This window comes from Entelurus aequoreus, linkage group LG06 (assembly GCF_033978785.1).
Source record: "Entelurus aequoreus isolate RoL-2023_Sb linkage group LG06, RoL_Eaeq_v1.1, whole genome shotgun sequence".
Classification (NCBI taxonomy): domain Eukaryota; kingdom Metazoa; phylum Chordata; class Actinopteri; order Syngnathiformes; family Syngnathidae; genus Entelurus; species Entelurus aequoreus.
Window position 1 is genome coordinate 64012543 of NC_084736.1, and position 21655 is coordinate 64034197.

General features: G+C 39.5%; 1 protein-coding gene across 3 annotated transcripts in view; it reads left to right on the forward strand.

Annotated features, from left to right (window-relative positions):
* Positions 1-21655, forward strand: part of LOC133652447 (tetratricopeptide repeat protein 28-like) — a 605917-nt gene that overhangs the window by 205605 nt on the left and 378657 nt on the right. Inside the window, exon 1 of one of the 3 annotated variants that reach the window (XM_062051211.1) lies at positions 541-1105. The exons of the other annotated variants lie outside the window; for them this stretch is intronic. Coding sequence (XP_061907195.1) covers positions 1079-1105 — 27 coding nt within the window. The 5' untranslated portion in view covers positions 541-1078. Of the gene's footprint in view, positions 1-540; positions 1106-21655 lie in introns of those variants that run through there. 3 annotated transcript variants of the gene reach the window in all.

Genomic DNA, 21655 nt, shown 5'->3' on the forward strand with positions numbered 1-21655 from the left:
GCAAGGCTTTTTTTTATCAGCGACCAAAAGTTGCGAACTTTATCGTCGATGTTTTCTACTAAATCCTTTCAGCAAAAATATGGCAATATCGCGAAATGATCAAGTATGACACATAGAATGGATCTGCTATCCCCGTTTAAATTAAAAAAAATCATTTCAGTAGGCCTTTAATCTCGTTATATGCAAATATAATGACAATAAAGTCTATTCTATTCTATTCTGAATGGTAACACCCGAATACGTTTTTCAACTTGTTTAATTTGGGGTCCACGTTAATCAATTCGGGGTCGCGGGGGGTGCTTTAGCCTATCTCAGCTGCATTCATAATTAAAAATGAATAAAAATTACTCGGGACTTCCCGCCGGTTGGATTTTGGGCACCCCTGCAACAACCTACTTCACACACCAACACACACCCTGTCTGCGAACACGGCGGCACTATGACCCTGCTGCTCCTGCCTGCTCAGTGAGTAAAGAGCGAAGGGAAGGAAGTCATCAGAAAAAAGCTCCAGTCCAGTTTGTTGCTCTTGCACGAATCAGTTTATCCTCCCAGCTCCTCGCAAATTCCAGGGATTTTTTTAAAAAAATTTTTTGCTGCTTGTCCCCTCCTCCCCCTTGAAAATAGTCTCTCCTTCAGTCCTGTCTTAGTCGGACTCTTTTTTTTCTTCTTTTTTTTTAACTACGGGGAAAAAGTGTGTCTTCGACACTGGAGGTGAAAAAAAAGAGAGATTTGTAATCAAAAGCAACATCTGGACTTAAGGAACGTTTTTTTGTTTTTTTTGGGGGGTTTTAAAGTTAACATTATTCCGGTTTGGATCCGGAGGCACCGAACCGCGCGTCCATAGCGGGATTTACGCACGCAAGCCTCCGCGCTCGGACACCGTGGCTGTGATTTCTTCCCCGAGTGGATTTAACCCGCGTGACTGCACTGTCTACCTCCAGGAAAAAAAAAATTGCCGCAAAACTGAGCCTGGCACATGTCAGCATGCGTCGGCCCTTGGAGGACATGTGAAGTGGCAGCAGCATGACATTCCATTCTCCTATAACATCTTAATGCTGGTCCATTTTGCTTGACAAATATGATGAAATGGCAGCCCCGGAAGAAGGTGAGTTTTTCTTCCACATAAGTTGCAAAAAAATGACACGTAATGATGTCATTTAGTGCTATACTGTAACCACTGTAGTTTGTGTACAATCCTCCATTAGAAGAATGATAAAGTGTTTCTTTATATAGAAGCAGTTTGACAGAGAGTAAGCAGATGTGCAAAGTTCCTAGAACATTAAGCTATATAAAAAAATAACACAACATATTTAACAGTGATCAACTCACCTTTTCACTTTTTTCATTGCATTTTCAAGAGTTTAACGTGTGTTTGTGTACAAACTCTTTTTTTCCCCCCCTGCAGTTGTTCACACTCAATAACCTTGCTGTATTGTATTACACAATGGAAACTACTTTCAAATCATCTGGGGTGTATCAACAAAAAAACTGAAAATGGCTGTTTTGGATTTTTACCAACAGGGGGCGCTTGTCTGACAAGAAGCAGCAGCAGCAGCAGCTGCTGGGCCTTGACAGTATATTGCTTTTTAGGAAAATGCTCCACAAAAACATGACTTTTTTATCATCTTATCAGCATTTTTGAAATAATGATTCTTTATGTTTAGACACGCGGCAGATGATCTCGCATTTAATGATGCATTGTGTGACTTTTACCAGGGTGATGGATCGTAGGTGATGATTGTTGACTCCATGTGTTTCAACTCACAAACCAATTAAGGGTCTGCTGTTAGTTTCACATCAAGCGTCGTCGTTAACGTGGATGATCTCAGCCTGTAAGACGAGCGGCGATACGAAACTCTTTAATGTAGCGTTGTCAGCAGAGAAAGCCAACGCCGTGCGAGCGTGCTCTCTAATGAATTCTACAGCTGTGCGGCATGTCTGCCGGAGTCATCCGTGGGACCCCCTTTGAGGACACAAAACCCTTCCTCGCCGAAGGAAGTGTCATGTAAGCCGTATGAGCGCCATCTTTGAATGTTACAACAGTAACTCTACCTATTGTAAACTGCAGGAATACGCCGAGTAAGTCGTTTTTGTTCATTTTCTTTAGGAAGGAAAGCTGTTTTTTGTGCGGCGATTGGGAATTAACGTGTCGGAGATGAGATGCACACATGTCAGAGGTGGCAGCTGGTTGTTGGAAATGAGAAATTTGCGTGAGGAAGGACTTGTGATTTTGGGAAGTTACACATTATAAAGAGGCACGTTGAATGTGTCTCAAAAAATATATGATGATTTCAATGAAAGACACGTAACAGACACACTTCTGGTGCAGGTAAGTGGGGTGTGGGCATTAGGGCTGCAACCATACTTGCCAACACTCCCGATTCTCCCGGGAGACTCCCGAATTTCAGTGCCCCTTCCGAAAATCTCCCGGTGCAACCATTCTCCCGAATTCCACCCGGACAACAATATTGGGGGCGTGCCTTAAAGGCACTGCCTTTAGCGTCTTCTGCAACCTGTCGTCACGTCCGCTTTTCCTCCATACAAACAGCGTTCCGGCCCAGTCACATAATACATGCGGCTTTTCACACACACAAGGCATACTTGATCAACAGCCATACAGGTCCCACCTGGGTGGCCGTATAAACAACTTTAACACTGTTACAAATATGCGCCACACTGTGAACCCACACCAAACAAGAATGACAAACACATTTCGGGAGAACATCCGCACCATAACACAACATAAACACAATAGAATAAATACCCAGAACCCCTTGCAGTGCTAACTGTTCCGGGATGCTACAATATACACCCCCCGCTACCAGCAAACCCCCCCTCATCTCACGAATTCGTAGGTCTCAAGGTTGGCAAGTATGGCTGCAACTAACAACTACTTTAATTGTCAACCATTTTAACAATTAGTTCACTAATCAAATTATGAAGCATTGAGTGGCTGGGCTTTTAAATTAAGCTTGAGATATTCTTTGGCATGTACTAACAATAAAGATGACTACTTTATTTAGATATATTTATTTATGAACTGAGTTGCTCATTAGACTCCTACAAAAATAAATAAAAACTATTATACTTGTTTCTCTTTAGTTAGGTTGTCTTTGGACTGCAAAAATAATATAAATAATAGCATTGATATAATTTTAAACTCAAATACGTCCTTAAAATATCATATCTGTACACAGAAACCTGTACACAAGCATACAGTCGTGGTCAAACGTTTCCATACACTTGTAAAGAACATAATGTCATGGCTGTCTGGAGTTTCCAATAATTTTTCCTTATGCTGGACGGTGTTGTTTCGAGACATGCCCCCCATTTAAACTCATGAGCGTGGTGTATGAATGTGAATGAATGTTTGGTGGTGGTCGGAGGGGACATAGGTGCAATTTGGCAGCCATTGGCCACCATCATGTTTGAATGTGGAGTGAATGAAAGATGGGTTCTCAGTTCTTACTGTAAAGTGCTCTGAGTGTCTAGAAAAGCGTTATGTAAATGTAATCCATTATTATTAGAATTCAAGGAAAGTAATTGCGCATCCCAGTGCACGCATTCCTTTTAAGAGTCTGTTACATGAATAATATTGTAAACTACATAAGACTTTATTTGTGTATTTTGTCATATGGTATACATGTTTTATACTACAGACTATAAAACAATACAATGTATGACTTTTTAGGTTAAGGTTTCATGTGACGATACCAGAATTCAAGTGTTGCAAGGCATGCTGGGATTGCTTTCAGTTTACCAGCAAAAAAACCCCCCTAAGCTAATGAATCTCATATTTTATCATGTGTAGTATGAAACATATATTAAATGACAAAATACAAAAATAGTGCTATTTAGTGTAACGATTATACTCACATGAAATATTCATTTAAAAGGGATGCAAGCTCTGGGAAGTTAGATACATGCACACATGCAAGGAGTAAATGAATTCCAATGTCTCACCAGAACTCTGATCGCGCTGACTCAGGCGAGTATGTTTCCACTTTCAAAAATATGAGCGCTGACGTCACAGACGATTAACGACAAATTTTATCGTTGACTTTTGTCAACAATGTCGACAAATCGTTGTGCCCCAAGTTGGAAGACAACCGGTCAAATTGATTAACACATCCGACAATGATCTGTGTAAGCTTATTCTAAAAGCAAACACAGCTTTGACAATAACTGTCATTGTCGTCGTTTGAGTATGAAACATATTTTTATCCTGTGTTTGGGACACACAAGATGCCCTGAGCCGGATCATGCTCTGTAATTTGTCAGATAGTCTCTAAATCATTTTTACAACAACATGCATCAAAACCAAGAACAAAATGTCCCTTGACCGATAACAAAAATAGAAAACATATGTTGAAAAATCAAGTTTAGTCAGTTTATCACGCCACAGAGCCGTTTGTCTTGTCATGTCATGTTTGTGGTGCTAAATTAGCATGCACTATGCAGCAGCACAGTACATTTAACTGTAACCGAGTCACAGTGAGTCATACCACTACTTACAGTCTTTGCGTCTTATTGTACATTTTTATATGCCTCAACTCAGTGAGCCATGGCCTGGTTATTCCACATTGGAAAGTAAACAGAAGTGTACAATATTTTGAAATACATGACACCCTCATATGTGGTGTGTATGCTTAGCTAAGTCACTTTTGCCGAACCCCATCTTATTTTCCAAGGATATCAATGAAATCCTAAACAGGAATAAACTATATATAAACTGTAGACGCAATGCTCTCACACAATCAAGTCCACATAAATGCAGATTGTTTAAAAACAGATTTTTTCCTAAGCGTTTTGGTCTGTTGTCCACACGCAAACATTGTTTTTTGACCTTGAAAACTAAGCATTTGGGAAACTCTAGCCAGAGTGGAAACCTTCTAGAATGGAGGGTTTTTGGTTTGTATCATAAAAAAAGTGTGACATCGTTCAATATTTGATTTAACAAAAAAAATGAAGTTATTGACTTATTAATAACAAGAGTGTTTAGGACTGCAGCTATAGATTATTTTATTAATTTAGTATCGTATGATGGAATAATCTATCGGTGAGTTTGTTTGATTAATCCAGTAATCGAATAAAACACACCTTAAAGGCACAATGCAGATTTTAGTGGAAATAATAATTTTTCTGCTTGCCATAACCTTCATTCCTTTTTCGGAATTAAACATTAAACAATTAATCAAAGCAACATAATTTAATATTGAAGCTTTTTTGTAGTTGAATTTATTGATTTAATCAATTAATCGTTGCAGTCCTAGTTTTGTTTACATTTTAACCGATATGGTACCAAATCAGTCGTTTAAAAAACGTGCTAGTGCTTAAATGGAGCCTGAACTAATACTTAAAAAAATAGACACCTTGTAAACTATTGTAAGAAAACTAACAAACATGAAAACCTTTTAGAACTTTGTAGAATTTTTAAGAGCTGATTTTAAATATAATGTACACCCCTGTGTAAAAGTGATTTATGACTATTGATGAACAGAGAACCTTTTCAGTTGTGGTAGCTTTTTCTCATTGACCAAAATGTTTGTGTGTGTTTTTTATGATGTCCTTTATTATGGACAGTACACACTAATGAACAATCTGATGTACAGACTGTAAATCAGACAGATTATAGCGTAGCATCAGAAATTCCCTCCCATATCAGTGGGAGTGCCACCCACAAGGTGGGTGACGTGTCTTGCCCAAAGACACAATGGCAGTAACTACAATAGTGGAAGCTGGGTACCAGAGACCCTCAAGTTTCTGGACAACCGCTGTACCATCTGAGCCATGTCGTTATTTTTTAATGTTGGATAAACTGGAGTTATTTATTATTTTTGGATCATTTTATATTAAACTGTGCTGGAGACATGAACATGTAACATGAACTAACACAGTAAAAGGTAATTATTTGGTCAATCAGTTTTTAATATTCTTCAAGCAATTCGGTGCATTAAACACTGCAGACAATTTTGTATCGTGCAGTGAGGTGTGTGCGAACAAAAGGCTGTCACATTTGGTTTCTGCTGTCTGCCCAGCGTTAATCAATACTGCATTGAGAGCTTTTTGATTGACTTTATGAGCCAATTTAAATACAGCAGGTGATGGCTGTCCTTTAAAGCAGCATGGACATTAATATTCTGGTTAGTGATGCAGAGGAATGTCAACATGACCCCCTACTTTGTTGCGATGGCCACTGCAGATTTCTCTGGGCGAGCATTAAAGAAGAGAGGAAAGCTTACTCAACCAGGCAGGGAGAGATGGCGGTAGGGCGAAATGTGCCCTGAAATCAATGAGAGCCACTGATAGAATCTCCCCAGGTCACATCTCGACTGGAAAAGTGTGGGAGACGCAGTTAAGAAACTCAACATATCTTAAAAGGAACACACTCGTGTGACTGTGCTTGGCTGTTAATTATATACCACCTGGGAGCCAAGATTCATAGTGGTTCCCCCACTATGGGTATTTTTTGTGTTATTATTAACTGTATTTGACTACTCTTCCATATTCAGTGTAATTCAAAGTACAGTTAGCAAATTTAATTTAGCACACCTCGATTGTTTTGTTGAACACATCTTAAAATACAGTGGTACCTCAACTCAAGAGTGCCCCGACTTAGCAGTGTTTTGGGATAAGAGATGTGTCCCAGTTAGTTGTTATGCTTTAAAGGCCTACTGAAACCCACTACTACCGACCACGCAGTCTGATAGTTTATATATCAATGATGAAATCTTAACATTGCAACACATGCCAATACGGCCGGGTTAGATTAGTAAAGTGCAATTTTAAATTTCCCGCGAAATATCCTGCTGAAAACGTCTCGGTATGATGACGTGTGCGCGTGACGTCACGGATTGTAGCGGACATTTTGAGACAGCATTGTGACCAGCTATTAAGTCGTCTGTTTTCATCGCAAAATTCCACAGTATTCTGGACATCTGTGTTGGTGAATCTTTTGCAATTTGTTTAATGAACAATGAAGACAGCAAAGAAGAAAGCTGTAGGTGGGAAGCGGTGTATTAGCGGCCGGCTGCAGCAACACAAACATGTAGCGGCTACGTCGTAGCCGGTGTTTCATTGTTTACATTCCCGAACGATGACAGTCAAGCTTTACCATTGGCCTGTGGAGAACTGGGACAACATAGCCTCTTACCAGGAGGACTTTGAGTTGGATACACGCTACCGTGAGTACGCAGCTGCGGCTTCCAAACATTTGATCGCTTGCCCGTACGTGCCTGCCGCTATGTGCATGTCGCGTACGTAACTTTGGGGAAATATATGTGCTGTATGAACTCTGCGGAGGTGAACGGTACTTTGGGCTGTGGGATTGAGTGTGTTGTGCGGGTGTTTGATTTGTATTGACGGCTTATATGGACAGGAGGGGGGAGGTGTTTGTTATGCGTTAATTTGTGGCATATTAAATATAAGCCTGGTTGTGTTGTGGCTAATAGAGTATATATATGTCTTGTGTTTATTTACAGTTTTAGTCATTCCCAGCTGAATATCAGGTCCCACCCGCCTCTCACAGCATCTTCCCTATCTGAATCGCTTCCACTGCCCTCTAATCCTTCACTCTCACTTTCCTCATCCACAAATCTTTCATCCTCTCTCAAATTAATGGGGTAATCATCGCTTTCTCAGTCCGAATCGCTCTCGCTGCTGGTGGCCATGATTGTAAACAATGTGCAGATGTGAGGAGCTCTACAACCTGTGACGTCACGCTACTTCCGGTACAGGCAAGGCTTTTTTATCAGCGACCAAAAGTTGCGAACTTTATTGTCGATGTTCTCTACTAAATCCTTTCAGCAAAAATAAGGCAAAATCGCGAAATGATCAAGTATGACACATAGAATGGACCTGCTATCGTCGTTTAAATAAGAAAATCTCATTTCAGTAGGCCTTTAAGTTGCCATCAACAATTTGAGTTACAGGCATCCTTTGACGTAGAAAATTCCACAGTGAATCCCTTAAGATCTGCCCAAAACGTCCAGTCTTACTCACTATCATTGGCTTATAGCTAGAGATGGACATAACTTTGTTTTCCAACCATAGGAGGGACAGAAGTGAGCGTGAAGGCGGCATTGATTTGAGATACAAGCCATTTGAGGAAAGAAATCTGTCACAGAAGTAATTAGGTTTTCACTGAGGTACAGCTGTTTATAATGTTTTAAGTATATGTCCACGATAGAGTTGTACGGTATACCGGTATTAGTATAGTACCGCGATACTAATGAATCATATTCGGTACTATACCGCCGCTGAACAGTACCGGTCCCACAACCCCTCGCACCCGCGTCGTCGTCACGTTGTGTCATTGCTGGTTTACGAGCAGACGAGCATGTTCAGCAGCACACAATCACAGAGTACTTACAAGCAGACACAGTGCGTAGACAGAAAAGGGAGAATGGGCGCATTTTGGCTTAAAAACTAACGATAAAGGTGAAGTTATAACCCTGAAACGCCCTCAGGAAGAGGTGCTTTAAGACATGCTATCTAGCGGCTAACGTCCATCCGCCATCGGCAGTGTTTTAGCTACTTCTAAATCACTAATCCTGGTCTCCATGGCGACAAATAAAGTAAGTTTCTTACAAGTATCATCCCTGCAGGACGAGCAATAGCTAAACATGCTTCACTACACACCGTAGCTCACCGGCGTCACTATGTAAACAGGTGGATCTACACCTGACATCCACTGTAATGATACCACATACTATAGCGTATCTAGTCGATACTACTATGATTACGTGGATAATTTTTGGCATCACAACATCTTCTTTCGTTTTTTTTAATTCTTATTATGTTTATAAACTCAGGAAATATGTCTCTGGACACATGAGGACTTTGAATATGACCAATGTATGATCCTGTAACGACTTGGTATCGGATTGATGCCCACATTTGTGGTATCATCCAAAACTAATGTAAAGTATCAAACAACAGAAGAATAAGTGATTATTACATTTTAACAGAAGTGTAGATAGAACATGTTAAAAGAGAAAGTAAGCAGATATTAACAGTAAATAAACAAGTAAATTAATAATTAATTTTCTACCACTTGTCCTTAATAATATATCTACACTTCTGTTCAAATGTAATGATCACTTATTCTTCTGTCGTTCGATACTTTACAAAAAATGTTACGGTACATTAAACATATGTTTCTTATTGCAATTTTGTTGTAAAATAAAACAGTGAACATACTAGACAACTTGTCTTTTAGTAGTAAGTAAACAAACAAAGACTCCTAATTAGTCTGCTGACATATGCAGTAACATATTGTGTCATTTATATTCCATTATTTTGTCAACATTATTAAGGACAAGTGGTAGAAAACTAATTTTTAATCTACTTGTTCATTTACTGTTAATATCTGCTTACTTTCTCTTTTAACACATTTTATCTACAATTCTGTTTAAATGTAATAATCACTTATTCTTCTGTTGTTTGATACATTAGTTTTGGATGATACCACAAATTTGGGTATCAATCCGATACCAAGTCGTTCCAGGATCATACATTGGTCATATTCAAAGTCCTCATGTGTCCAGGGACGCATTTCATGAGTTTATAAACATAATATAAATAAAAAAGGTACTTTTCAGAGGCGGTATAGTACCGAATATGATTCATTAGTATCGCGGTACTATACTAATACCGGTATACCGAACAACCCTAATTGCCAGTCATAAAACTGAAACACAAATAGCTCACTTCTCCTCTCTTTCTGTCAAAGTAACTAATAGTGACAAAAGTTGGAGACCCATGATCCCCTACGTGTCACGTGACCCTGTGACCAAGTCACAGGAAACGGCGTGTTTGCTTTTCTGTTTATGCCAGATGTTTAATGGTTTCCACACTGGTGACTTACAGCCTCCTCACCTGTGTGTGACAGTGTGCCATGCTCATGTTTCTGTGGTCAGATGCAGTGCGAGCGCAGTACTCTTAAAGTTCATGCCTATCTACTGTTTGTACGTCCATTGGCTTTTCACCTCCTGGTGTTATTTATGAGCTCGCTGGCCAGGAGGAAAGAACTACCTTTCTCTGTGGTGCTCCGTTGGTCTCCGTGACATCCTCACAGCTGGTGGCAACAAATCAGTTTGAGAATACATCTATAACAGAGGGGGGTGCTGAAGAAAAGTACAGTATGTGGGCGAGGTTGTCAGCAGGACAGGCAATCATTAGGAGCTGAGACAAAGATGGTCTATCCACCAAAATGATACATTACTATTCAAGTGGGATGGAATATTTACTCTCACCGTCTTTTAGGTGTGTGTGGCTATCGTACCTGCCAACCCCTCATCTGGTTTAAAAGTTTGGAGATGGATGAGAACAACCTCTATTTACTGTTTACTGACATTTTGAGATAACTATACCTTTTAAAAAACCACCAAACGTTCTAAGAATGATTAGGTTTACACTGCAGGTGGACTAAATTAGATTTTTTTTTTTAAATCTGATTTTTTCAGCTGACTGTTTAGGTTACAAGTAGAGTTATCCGATAATGGCTTTTTGGCCGATATCCTATATCAGGGGTGGGCAATTAATTTTTACCGGGGGCCGCATGAGCTACCCGAGCACTGCTGGAGGGCCACATCGACAATATTTCAATTAAATTTTGCTCAATATTATTTTTGATATATACCGTAAGATAAATAATAATAATAATAATAATAATAGTAATACTTCAACATAGTGTGTGTAACAGCATTCCATGACTAATATATATAAATTAACATTAATAATAAATGACAGTAAAATAAGCACACGTATGACTGAGGAGTCATAGTGTAACTTTGTGTGGTGTTTGAGTTGTCCGACTTTTTGTGTGGCCTTAAACGCACCAGTGGTTTAGTGCTATGCGTGTTGGTGACAGATGACAAGTTGGTTTTGTCCTGGTTTGTACGGCAGAAAATGACTAGTTTTTCGAGATAGAATTGTTTTACTCATGTTTTTGGTGTGGTTATGTCCGAATATAAACAGTTTTGTTCAATAAAGTGATCGATATAATTCCTGTCCTCGAAGCATCTCGATAGACGTTACAATAATTGAACGGTGTTCAATTGAACGGTGTTGACGAACACCATTAGGGCCGCTTGTTGTCACTGTCACTCAAAGTTGCATTGCAAAATTCCATAGAATAAATATGTTTATTTTGTTTAGAATTCAGATGGGATTTGATTTGGTGCGCGGCATATATACTTGCTGCGCGCAGCAGACGCTTGAGCAGTGCGCAATTGCGCAGGCACGCACCTTAGGGGAGGGGACGTTGCTTTGCAGTTCATGTGTTGTTGAAAACACGGCATTCCTCATCAACTTTTCTCTTTTTGGCGTCTCGGGTGTAAACCGTGCATCACTTGTCGCTGCATGTGCACCTTCACTCGCAGGTTACACACGGACACACGCCCATAAATAATACTTTTCAAAATAAAAGCAGCACAGTTGTATTGCGCGCAGGACATAGATGTTTTTTCAACTTTATTTTGTAATTGCAGTTGTTCACATTCACTCACAATCACGCATACGTCCACACGGAAGTAATACAAATAACGATTTTCAAAACAAAAGCAGCACCGTTGTATTGCACACTCGACATAGATACTTTTTTAAATTTATTTTGTAATTTATAATTGGCCTCACGCGGGCCGGACAGGGACGCACAAAGGGCCGGATGCGGCCCGCGGGCCGCAGAATGCCCAGGTCTGTCCTATATTGTCCAACTCTTAATTACCGATACCGATATATACAGTCGTGGAATTAACACATTATTATGCCTAATTTTGTTGTGATGCCCCGCTGGATGCATTAAACAATGTAACAAGGTTTTCCAAAATAAATCAACTCAAGTTATGGAAAAAAATGCCAACATGGCACTGCCATATTTATTATTGAAGTCACAAAGTGCATTATTTTTTTTTAACATGCCTCAAAACAGCAGCTTCTCCCTGAGAGAGCATGAGGAGGTTGAGGTGGACGGGGTTGGGGGGTGGGGGATTTGGGTAGGGGGTAGCGGGGGGTGTATATTGTAGCGTCCCGGAAGAGTTAGTGCTGCAAGGGGTTCTGGGTATTTGTTCTGTTGTGTTTATGTTGTGTTAAGGGGCGGATGTTCTCCCGAAATGTGTTTGTCATTCTTGTTTGGTGTGGGTTCACAGTGTGGCGCATATTTGTAACAGTGTTAAAGTTGTTTATACGGCTACCCTCAGTGTGACCTGTATGGCTGTTGACCAATCATGCCTTGCATTCACTTGTGTGTGTGAAAAGCCATAGATATTATGTGACTGGGCCGGCACGCAAAGGCAGTGCCTTTAAGGTTAATTGGCGCTGTGTACTTCTCCCTAGGTCTGTGTACCACTCCGTACAGCAGCGTTTTAAAAAGTCATACATTTTACTTTTTGAAACCGATACCGATAATTTCCGATATCACATTTTAAAGGATTAGTCCAATATTATCGGACATCTCAAGCAACAACGGTGACATGTAAAACTTTTCGTAGACATGGTCTTTTCTCGCTTATTTGCTCTTCATCTGTTTACCATTATATGTTCAGGGATTTGCATGCACATTGCGCGGCCCATACATTTTTTTTTTTTTTTCAATTGTTGTATTTTCATAATCGTGAGAAGCAATAATTGAAATCGAAATTAAAATAAAAAAAAATGTGTCCAGCCCTACTAGCTGTAAATGTCTTGTGGTTGCCAAATACTTGAGGGTAGTTCCTCGGCTGTTGTACCCCTAAAGGTGCAATAATATACTTTTTTTGTTGGAGTGTTTTAGTCTCTTTAAATGTCTTGGAATGCAGCATTGGAAGTACTGCAGGGAAAACTGATACAGATGGAACTCTTTAGAGTGGCGCTCTGACAGACACAGACCATGTACAAAATTAATTTCCCCCTTATTTCAGTCTCAGAATGTTTCGGAGTGAAAAATGACTCCAATATACACTGTGGTGACTGTGTCGTGTCGTAATCCGTGCACGCGGTAACTTTAGGACCGAAATTGAGATACAGTACATCTAGGAAACAGGTAACAGTGGTCTTGATGGAAGGATTGCCTGTAAAAAGATAGATGGCTGGATATTCAGGAGACAAAATTGAATTGCTGCAGAACTGTAGACAATGATAGAATTTGAGGTGCTTGTAATTCCAGAAGTCAGAACGCTGGGGAGGACTGGGAGCTATGGAAAAAGATGGCGCACAAGATAGAGATTGGGTGTTTAAGAGTGAGAGGCCTGAGAGTAATACAACAGGGATAATTAATGATTGGGACCGATAGCACCTGCTGTTTTTTTTTAACCCTGTTCAGTATTGATGGTCCAGTGTGGCGAGAGGAATGGGATGTAGCTGCATGGCCCATCCTCCTGGGGTGTACAAATATAGTAGTGGGGGGTTGAGACTGGGCCAGGTAAGTAGGAGGGAACTGCGACTCAGCAATCCATCTCAAATGTTGTTGTGCCCTACTCGTGCTGTTAATTCCAGTCCATTTCTCCCATTGGGAAAACTGGACAGTGATGGAAGATAGGAGGACGAGCTTCCTGAAATGCAAGGCCAACGTACATTGGTTTGCAGGACACGCTGGTTTTTGCCTGGTTAGGTACTCTTGGGAGCACGGTGTCAAAAAAAAAAAAAACAACAGGAAAAACAATAGATCCAATTGTGACTGGGTCACACTGCTATCATTAATCCTCATTCTTTGGACCTGAATCTAACACATGCTGTGGAGAGAGGAATTTTGAAATTGTTAGTAGTAAATGTGAAAATTGATTTTATATGTGGACGATTCTATTTCCGTGCTCTCCTCCGAGTCGGACAACACCCAATTCTGATTTACCACAGTGGTATTTTACCCTCCAGTGCCCCTGTTAGAGCAAATGGTGCCATGCTTGAGTTTATCGAGGTCATTGTTCCACAGGTGTGGGCAGCTGCTTGAGCGGTTCAGGAGGTGCCTGCCTCTGAAGGCCTCCACAGAGACCTGACTTGATGGACCACATCAATAGGAAAACATATCCTTGGTCTCTGAAGTGGAACAGACTTCTATTAAGATTATCTTCGCTGGTTAAGCGTCTGGGGTGTGAACTCCGCCTGGCATGTACCGAACAGTCTAGAGCTTTCATACATAAGATTGTATTCGATTTTAATTCTGTCAATGACACTTGATATCCCTTTGTCGTATGGCCTGAAAACACACATACTTTTCCCTGTTTCACAACATTTATCAGTGTATAGCTGCCAAAACCACAGTCCTACATTCTTTTATAACTCCTACTGGACTTGATCCAGTTGGCCGAGTATTGCAGCTCAATCCTCAGGCCTTGCAGCTGTCTCCAACTGATGTTGTGTTGGATGTTGTGACAGACTGCTGGTTAGACTCTTAGAGGGTCTGTGATCCAGTTTGCATTGAGACGTGTGAAAAGCACTCTTAATACCACCCCGCCGCCAACTGACGCCCACTAATTCCATTTCTCCTTTTGTCGGAGATGGGATTTATAAGCCCCCTTTTTGAAGGCTCAATTTAGCAGGAGTGTGACCACGGCTTGCTTAGCTACAGCCAAATGCAGCCACATCAATGCTTTGGCCCTGCTACCTGAGTGGTCAATGTGGAGTCCTTGATTAGATTACTGATCTTTTTTGAGCATGAAGAAACAATCTGAGTCAATTTACACTTTGAGCGTGACAGAAGTAAAAATCACTGAGAATATTTTTTTCAGTCAGACGGTGTAGTAGACACACACTCTGGCCTTACAGACTATGGGCCTGATCTACTGTACTAAGATCCAAATACCACCCGCTAAATAGTGTGTGCAAACTATAACATTGTGTGTACCGTACTTTTCGGAGTATAAGTCGCACCGGAGTATAAGTCGCACCTGCCGAAAATGCACAATAAAGAAGGTAAAAACATATACACTACCGTTCAAAAGTTTGGGGTCACCCAAACAATTTTGTGGAATAGCCTTCATTTCTAAGAAAAAGAATAGACTGTCGCGTTTCAGATGAAAGTTCTCTTTCTCTGGCCATTTTGAGCGTTTAACACGCGAAGTCCCAGAGAAGGGTCAATTGACACTTTTACCTAGAAAACACACAAGAGGGTCATTTGACCCCTAGTCCCCCCTGTGGACACTCCTTTTGTTATGAAAATGTGGCTGTTAGTGGCACACGGCAGGGGGCCACTTGAGCCTGTGTGGGGGAGGGGACCTTACAGCTCAAGCTTTAGTTCTGAGGTAGGTTGTGTGTGTTTTTGCAAGGATCAACAGAATGAAGGGATCAACACTCTGACATTTATTGTTAAAAAAAATACAAAACAAAACATATTTACAAAGAATGAAAAAGCAACTGTTTTCCCAGTTTTGGTGTGGAGGGTTGTTGCAGAAGCAATTGTTATTTTTGTGTGCCAAAAATAGTTAAAAAAAAAAAATTTACAAAGAAAAAAGCATATTTACAAAGAATGAAAAACCATGTCCATGTAAACGTGACTGACATACATTTGAGCAGTCACTCACAATCCTGGCACTGCCATTGCTCCTTTCGGCATTTCCCACATGTATAATTTTTCTGTCTACCTAGACAAACTGCCTCTAACAGCCTCATTACCATAACAAAATGAGTGATTAGTGTATTCGGGAAAAGCGTCGGGCCAAATGACCCCTCTCTGGGTCTTCTAGGTAGACAGAAAAATGCTGGGACTTCTAGTGTTAATTGACCCCACAAATGTGATGCTCCAGAAACTCAATCTGCTCAAAGGAAGGTCAGTTTTGTAGCTTCTGTAACGAGCTAAACTGTTTTCAGATGTGTGAACATGATTGCACAAGGGTTTTCTAATCATCAATTAGCCTTCTAAGCCAATGAGCAAACACATTGTACCATTAGAACTAGATATGTCCGATAATATCGGCCTGCCGATATTATCGGCCGATACATGTGTTAAAATGTAATATCGGAAATTATCGGTATCGGTTTTTTTTATTATCGGTATCGTTTTTTTTAAATTTTATATTTTATTTTTATTTTGTTATTAAATCAACATAAAAAACACAAGATACACTTACAATTAGTGCACCAACCCAAAAAACCTCCCTCCCCCATTTACACTCATTCACACAAAAGGGTTGTTTCTTTCTGTTATTAATATTCTGGTTCCTACATCATATATCAATATATATCAATACACTCTGCAAGGGATACAGTCCGTAAGCACACATGATTGTGCGTGCTGCTGGTCCACTAATAGTACTAACCTTTAACAGTTAATTTTACTAATTTTCATTCATTACTAGTTTCTATGTAACTGTTTTTATATTGTTGTACTTTCTTTTTTATTCAAGAAAATATTTTTAATTTATTTATCTTATTTTACTAATTTTTAAAAAAAGTACCTTATCTTCACCATACCTGGTTGTCCAAATTAGGCATAATAATGTGTTAATTCCATGACTGCATATATCGGTTGATATCGGTATCGGTTGATATCGGTATCGGTTGATATCGGTATCGGTTGATATCGGTATCGGTAATTAAAGAGTTGGACAATATCGGAATATCGGATATCGGCAAAAAGCCATTATCGGACATCCCTAATTAGAACACTGGAGTGATAGTTGCTGGAAATGGGCCTCTATACACCTATGTAGATATTGCACCAAAAACCAGACATTTGCAGCTAGAATAGTCATTTACCACATTAGCAATGTATAGAGTGTACTTATTTAAAGTTAAGACTAGTTTAAAGTTATCTTCATTGAAAAATAAGGACATTTTAATGTGACCCCAAATTTTTGAACGGTAGTGTATAAGTCGCACTGGAGTATAAATCGCATTTTTTGGGAAATTTATTTGATAAAACCCAACACCAAGAATAGACATTTGAAAGGCAATTTAAAATAAATAAAGAATAGTGAACAACAGGCTGAATAAGTGTACGTTATATGACGCATAAATAACCAACTGAGAACGTGCCTGGTATGTTAACGTAACATATTATGGTAAGAGTCATTCAAATAACTATAACATATAGAACATGCTATACGTTTACCAAACAATCTGTCACTCCTAATCGCTAAATCCCATGAAATCTTATACGTCTAGTCTCTTACGTGAATGAGCTAAATAATATTATTTGATATTTTACGGTAATGTGTTAATACTTTCACACATAAGTCGCTCCTGAGTATAAGTCGCACCCCCGGCCAAACTATGAAAAAAACTGCGACTTATAGTCCGAAAAATACGGTACTATTAGTGGGAGTGTTGCGTGTGATCCACTAGGATTAGTGTGGACCGCCCTATTTAAATTAGGTTTTTGCATGTTCTATGCGGTTTTCACCATGGAGACACTTATTTACTGCAAATTTGTATTATCATACCCCTACATCTGGCATTTGGCTATGTTTTGTAACATGCGGCAAACCTACAGTACACTGTTCCACTTTTTCTGGGAAATTTAGAAGCAGTTCCGCAGTGCACCCACAATGGAACCCACATTGTGCTAAATAACTGTATTTGCATTTTCTCCTCCCAGTTATTGTGGGCGTTCTGATGACCAGTATATATTCTACATACTCATAAAGACAGACACGCCAAATGGATTGTGCTCCTTATTTAGCTCACTTAAGAGACTCAATCCTCAAAGCACAAACTTCGTAGATCAACTTGTGCGTGTGCTATCAAGTTTGCATGTGTTTTAATTAAGTCTGTCAAAAACAACGAGTTAACTCATGCGATTAATAAAAAAAAATGGCATTAATCATGTAGGCACTTAAGTTAATCATTAGGGATATCAGATAATATTGGACTGCCAATATTATCGGCCGATAAATGCTTTCAAATGTAATATCGGAAATTATCGGTATTTAGAACGCCGCTGTGTATACGGACTTAGGGATGGGTACAGAGCGGCAATAAACCTTAAAAGGACTTCCTTTGTGTGCCGGCCCAGTCACATATTATCTACGGCTTTTCACATTCACAAGTGAATGCAAGGCATTGATCAACAGACATACAGGTCACACTGAGGGTGGACGTATAAACAACTTTAACACTGTTACAAATATGTGCCACACTGTGAACCCACACCAAACAAGAATGACAAACCCCTTTTCGGGAGACCATCTGCACCGTAACACAACATAAACACAACAGAACAAATACCCAGAATCCCTTGCAGCACTAACTCTTCCGGGACGCTACAATACAAACCCTTCGCTACCCACTCCCACCTCAACCCTGCCCCCCCCAACCCCGCCCACCTGAACCTCCTCATAGTCTCTCTCAGAGAGAGCATGTCCCAAATTCCAAGCTGCTGTTTTGAGGCATGTTAAAAAAAATAATGCGCTTTGTGACTCCAATAATAAATATGGCAGTGCCATGTTGGTATTTTTTTCGATAACTTGAGTTGATTTATTTTGAAAAACCTTGTTACATTGTTTAATGCATCCAGCGGGGCATCACAACAAAATTAGGCATAATAATGTGTTAATTCCACGACTCTATATATCGGTATCGTTTGATATCGGTATCGGTAATTAAGAGTTGGGCAATATCGGAATATCGGATATCGGTAAAAAATCCATTATCGGACATCTCTATTAATCATGCAATTTATTTTGACCGTACAAGCTCTTCTACCTGTTCTGCAATACGGTCAGTGATCAGATCAATGTATATGTCATTAAAAAAATTAGTGAGCAGACTCTGACCAGTGTGCCCACTGGAAAATTTCTCTCCAAAATGCAGCCTGAAAGAGCTTTAGATAAAACTGTTACTGAGTTTTGTGCAAATAAATGACATGAATTCAACGAAAACGTTCCTGGAAGACATTCTGACAACAACATTGCATTTGTGTACAAATATTGGAGTCTTTATTCAATTATGCAAGAGAACAGTCAACTCTGATTAATTATGACAAAGCCAAATTCCAAAATGTGATTAATTTGATTAATGAAATGAATCATCTGACAGCCCTAGTTATAATACACACGAACCTTTAATAGAGGATCTCAGAAACAACCGAGCCCCGAGCAGATTGTTTTAGTTCCCCCAACTCACCCCATCTTATCACCTTAACTTCCCTGCCTTAGTGAATGTGGGAAGAGTGGCTAAGTTCCTTTTTTCCCAACTACTTGCCATAAAATCATGCTTCGGGAAATGATTCAGATGAGTCTTTTCCACGTCTCTTAGTTCTTGCTGCAGCTACCGCCGTTGGTCGTAAACTTGAATTTATTCATTTGAGGCATGTATTTAATGAGAGACCTGCGTTTATGACTGCTCCAAAATGTAGGCCAAGTGCTCTGCTGTATTCTACGTGGGTTTACCTTGTAACAAGACACACAGACTGTGACTGGCTGCCTGAGATACATTCCGTAATGAGGACCGAAAAACAAACCAAACTATGGTCCGCCCCCATGCTTCCCTATTTCATTGATTTCATGCTTCATAGATTTTATATATTTAACCAACGGCTTCTATTGTAGCCTAATAAAGTCTTAGTCATACTTACTTTGTGCTACCCTGACCTTTTTGCCCTCTCTCTACAAATTGTTCGCTTTGTGTAAAGCAGGGGTGTCAAACAAACGGATCCGGCCCGCGAACAGGTTTATTCCGGCCCGCGGGAGGAGTTAAGTATAAAAATGAGCGGACATTTTTGAGTAAAAGAAACTGTTGTTCTAAATGTGTTCACTAGATGTCGCAATAGCAATTATCATATCTTTGTAGATGATGCTACATATGTAAAAAAAAAATAAACCACATGATGTTAGTGCACAAGTCGAGGAAAATGAGCAAACTATATGAATAACATCCTGTAATTAATAAAATAAAATAAAATAAAATAAAATTAAAAAATAATGTAGCTTCTGTATATATGTATATAGTATAATATTTAATATTTAAACAACACATTCAGTTTCGTTCTCAGGACTGGACTGTGCACCTTCTCTCCTTTTTGCATATTTGTAGACTGTCGCACTGATACTGGAGTTGCTTTTAATCTCATTGTACCTGTGTATAGTGACAATAAAAGGCATTCTATTCTATTCTATTGTAATTTGATTTTTATATCATTTTTTTATCTTGATATATTGAAAATGAACACCAATGAGTTGACTGATGAACATTGTCACATAATTTATTCAGAAAGTATAAATAACGACACATAAAGATAGAATACTATTAACCGCAACATGTACCGTATTTTTCGGACTATAAGTCGCTCCGGAGTATAAGTCGCACCGGCCGAAAATGCATAATAAAGAAGGAAAAAAAGCATATATAAGTCGCACTTTTTGGGGAAATTTATTTGATAAAACCCAACACCAAGAATAGACATTTGAAAGGCAATTTAAAATAAATAAAGAGTAGTGAACAACAGGCTGAATAAGTGTACGTTATATGAGGCATAAATAACCAACTGAGAACGTGCCTGGTATGTTAACGTAACATATTATGGTAAGAGTCATTCAAATAACTATAACATATAGAACATGCTATACGTTTACCAAACAATCTGTCACTCCTAATCGCTAAATCCCATGAAATCTTATACGTCTAGTCTCTTACGTGAATGAGCTAAATAATATTATTTGATAATTTACGGTAATGTGTTAATAATTTCACACATAAGTCGCTCCTGAGTATAAGTCGCACCCCCGGCCAAACTATGAAAAAAACTGCGACTTATAGTCCAAAAAATACGGTAAGTGTAATAAAAAACAAACAACATTATGAAGTGTACATTCTCAGAATGTGCTTGTTCTATTTTTAAACAAAGAAAACAATCTGAAGTTGTCTTTATTTTTAAGTTATCATGCCGTGATTTTACCAGTCCGGCCCACTTGGAAGTCAATTTTTCTGCGTGTGTACCCCCGATCTAAAATGAGTTTGACGCCCCTGGTGTAAAGCCTACATTTGTGGATGTGACCTAACGTCTTACACCACACCTTCCAATTCTACTTCGCTACAAAAGAGCTGTGTAAATATGTGAATAATAATAATAATAATAATATTATATTTTTATCTGAATGTGTGCTGTACCATAAAATGTCCTTTTGTATTTGTCTTGAAGTGTCTTTAGAAAATGGTGGCCTTGACAAGTGAGCAATATCCTGGTGCCAGATAGTGTGTGATCGATAGCAACTGCAATGGTAGCATCCATCTGAGATGCTGAAATACTGTACCTCCGAGCCTGCTCTCTTCCAAGGTGCTTCCTTGATCTATATTCCTGTTATTAAGGTCAGAGGTCACATTATAGCCCACATTGTTGAGCAATTTGGAGAGTTATTGTGTTCCTGCTGTGAAATATGAAGCATCAACAGCCTACACCCGGCTTAGTGGTGCCACACGGGCCAGCCAAACACTACATGATGTCTGCGGTGTGAGGCTACTTTATTTGAAGCATTTGTTACCATGTAATGCTGCCCTGCCACCTGTCTGAAAGTTTTGTAGAAGTACATAATATGTTCAAGAAAACTCTCCTTTTTTATTTTTTCATTAACAATGTTGTCGATGTTTCTTAGAAAGCTGCCATTGTTACCGCTGCCAAGGAGGTTATGTTTTTTTCTCTGTTTGTGAGCAGGATTATGCCAAAGCTACTTAACCCACTTCCTTTTGTGAATGGGTTGGTATGGGCCAAGGAAAAACCCGTTAACTTCGGTGAGGATCAGGGGTTCTG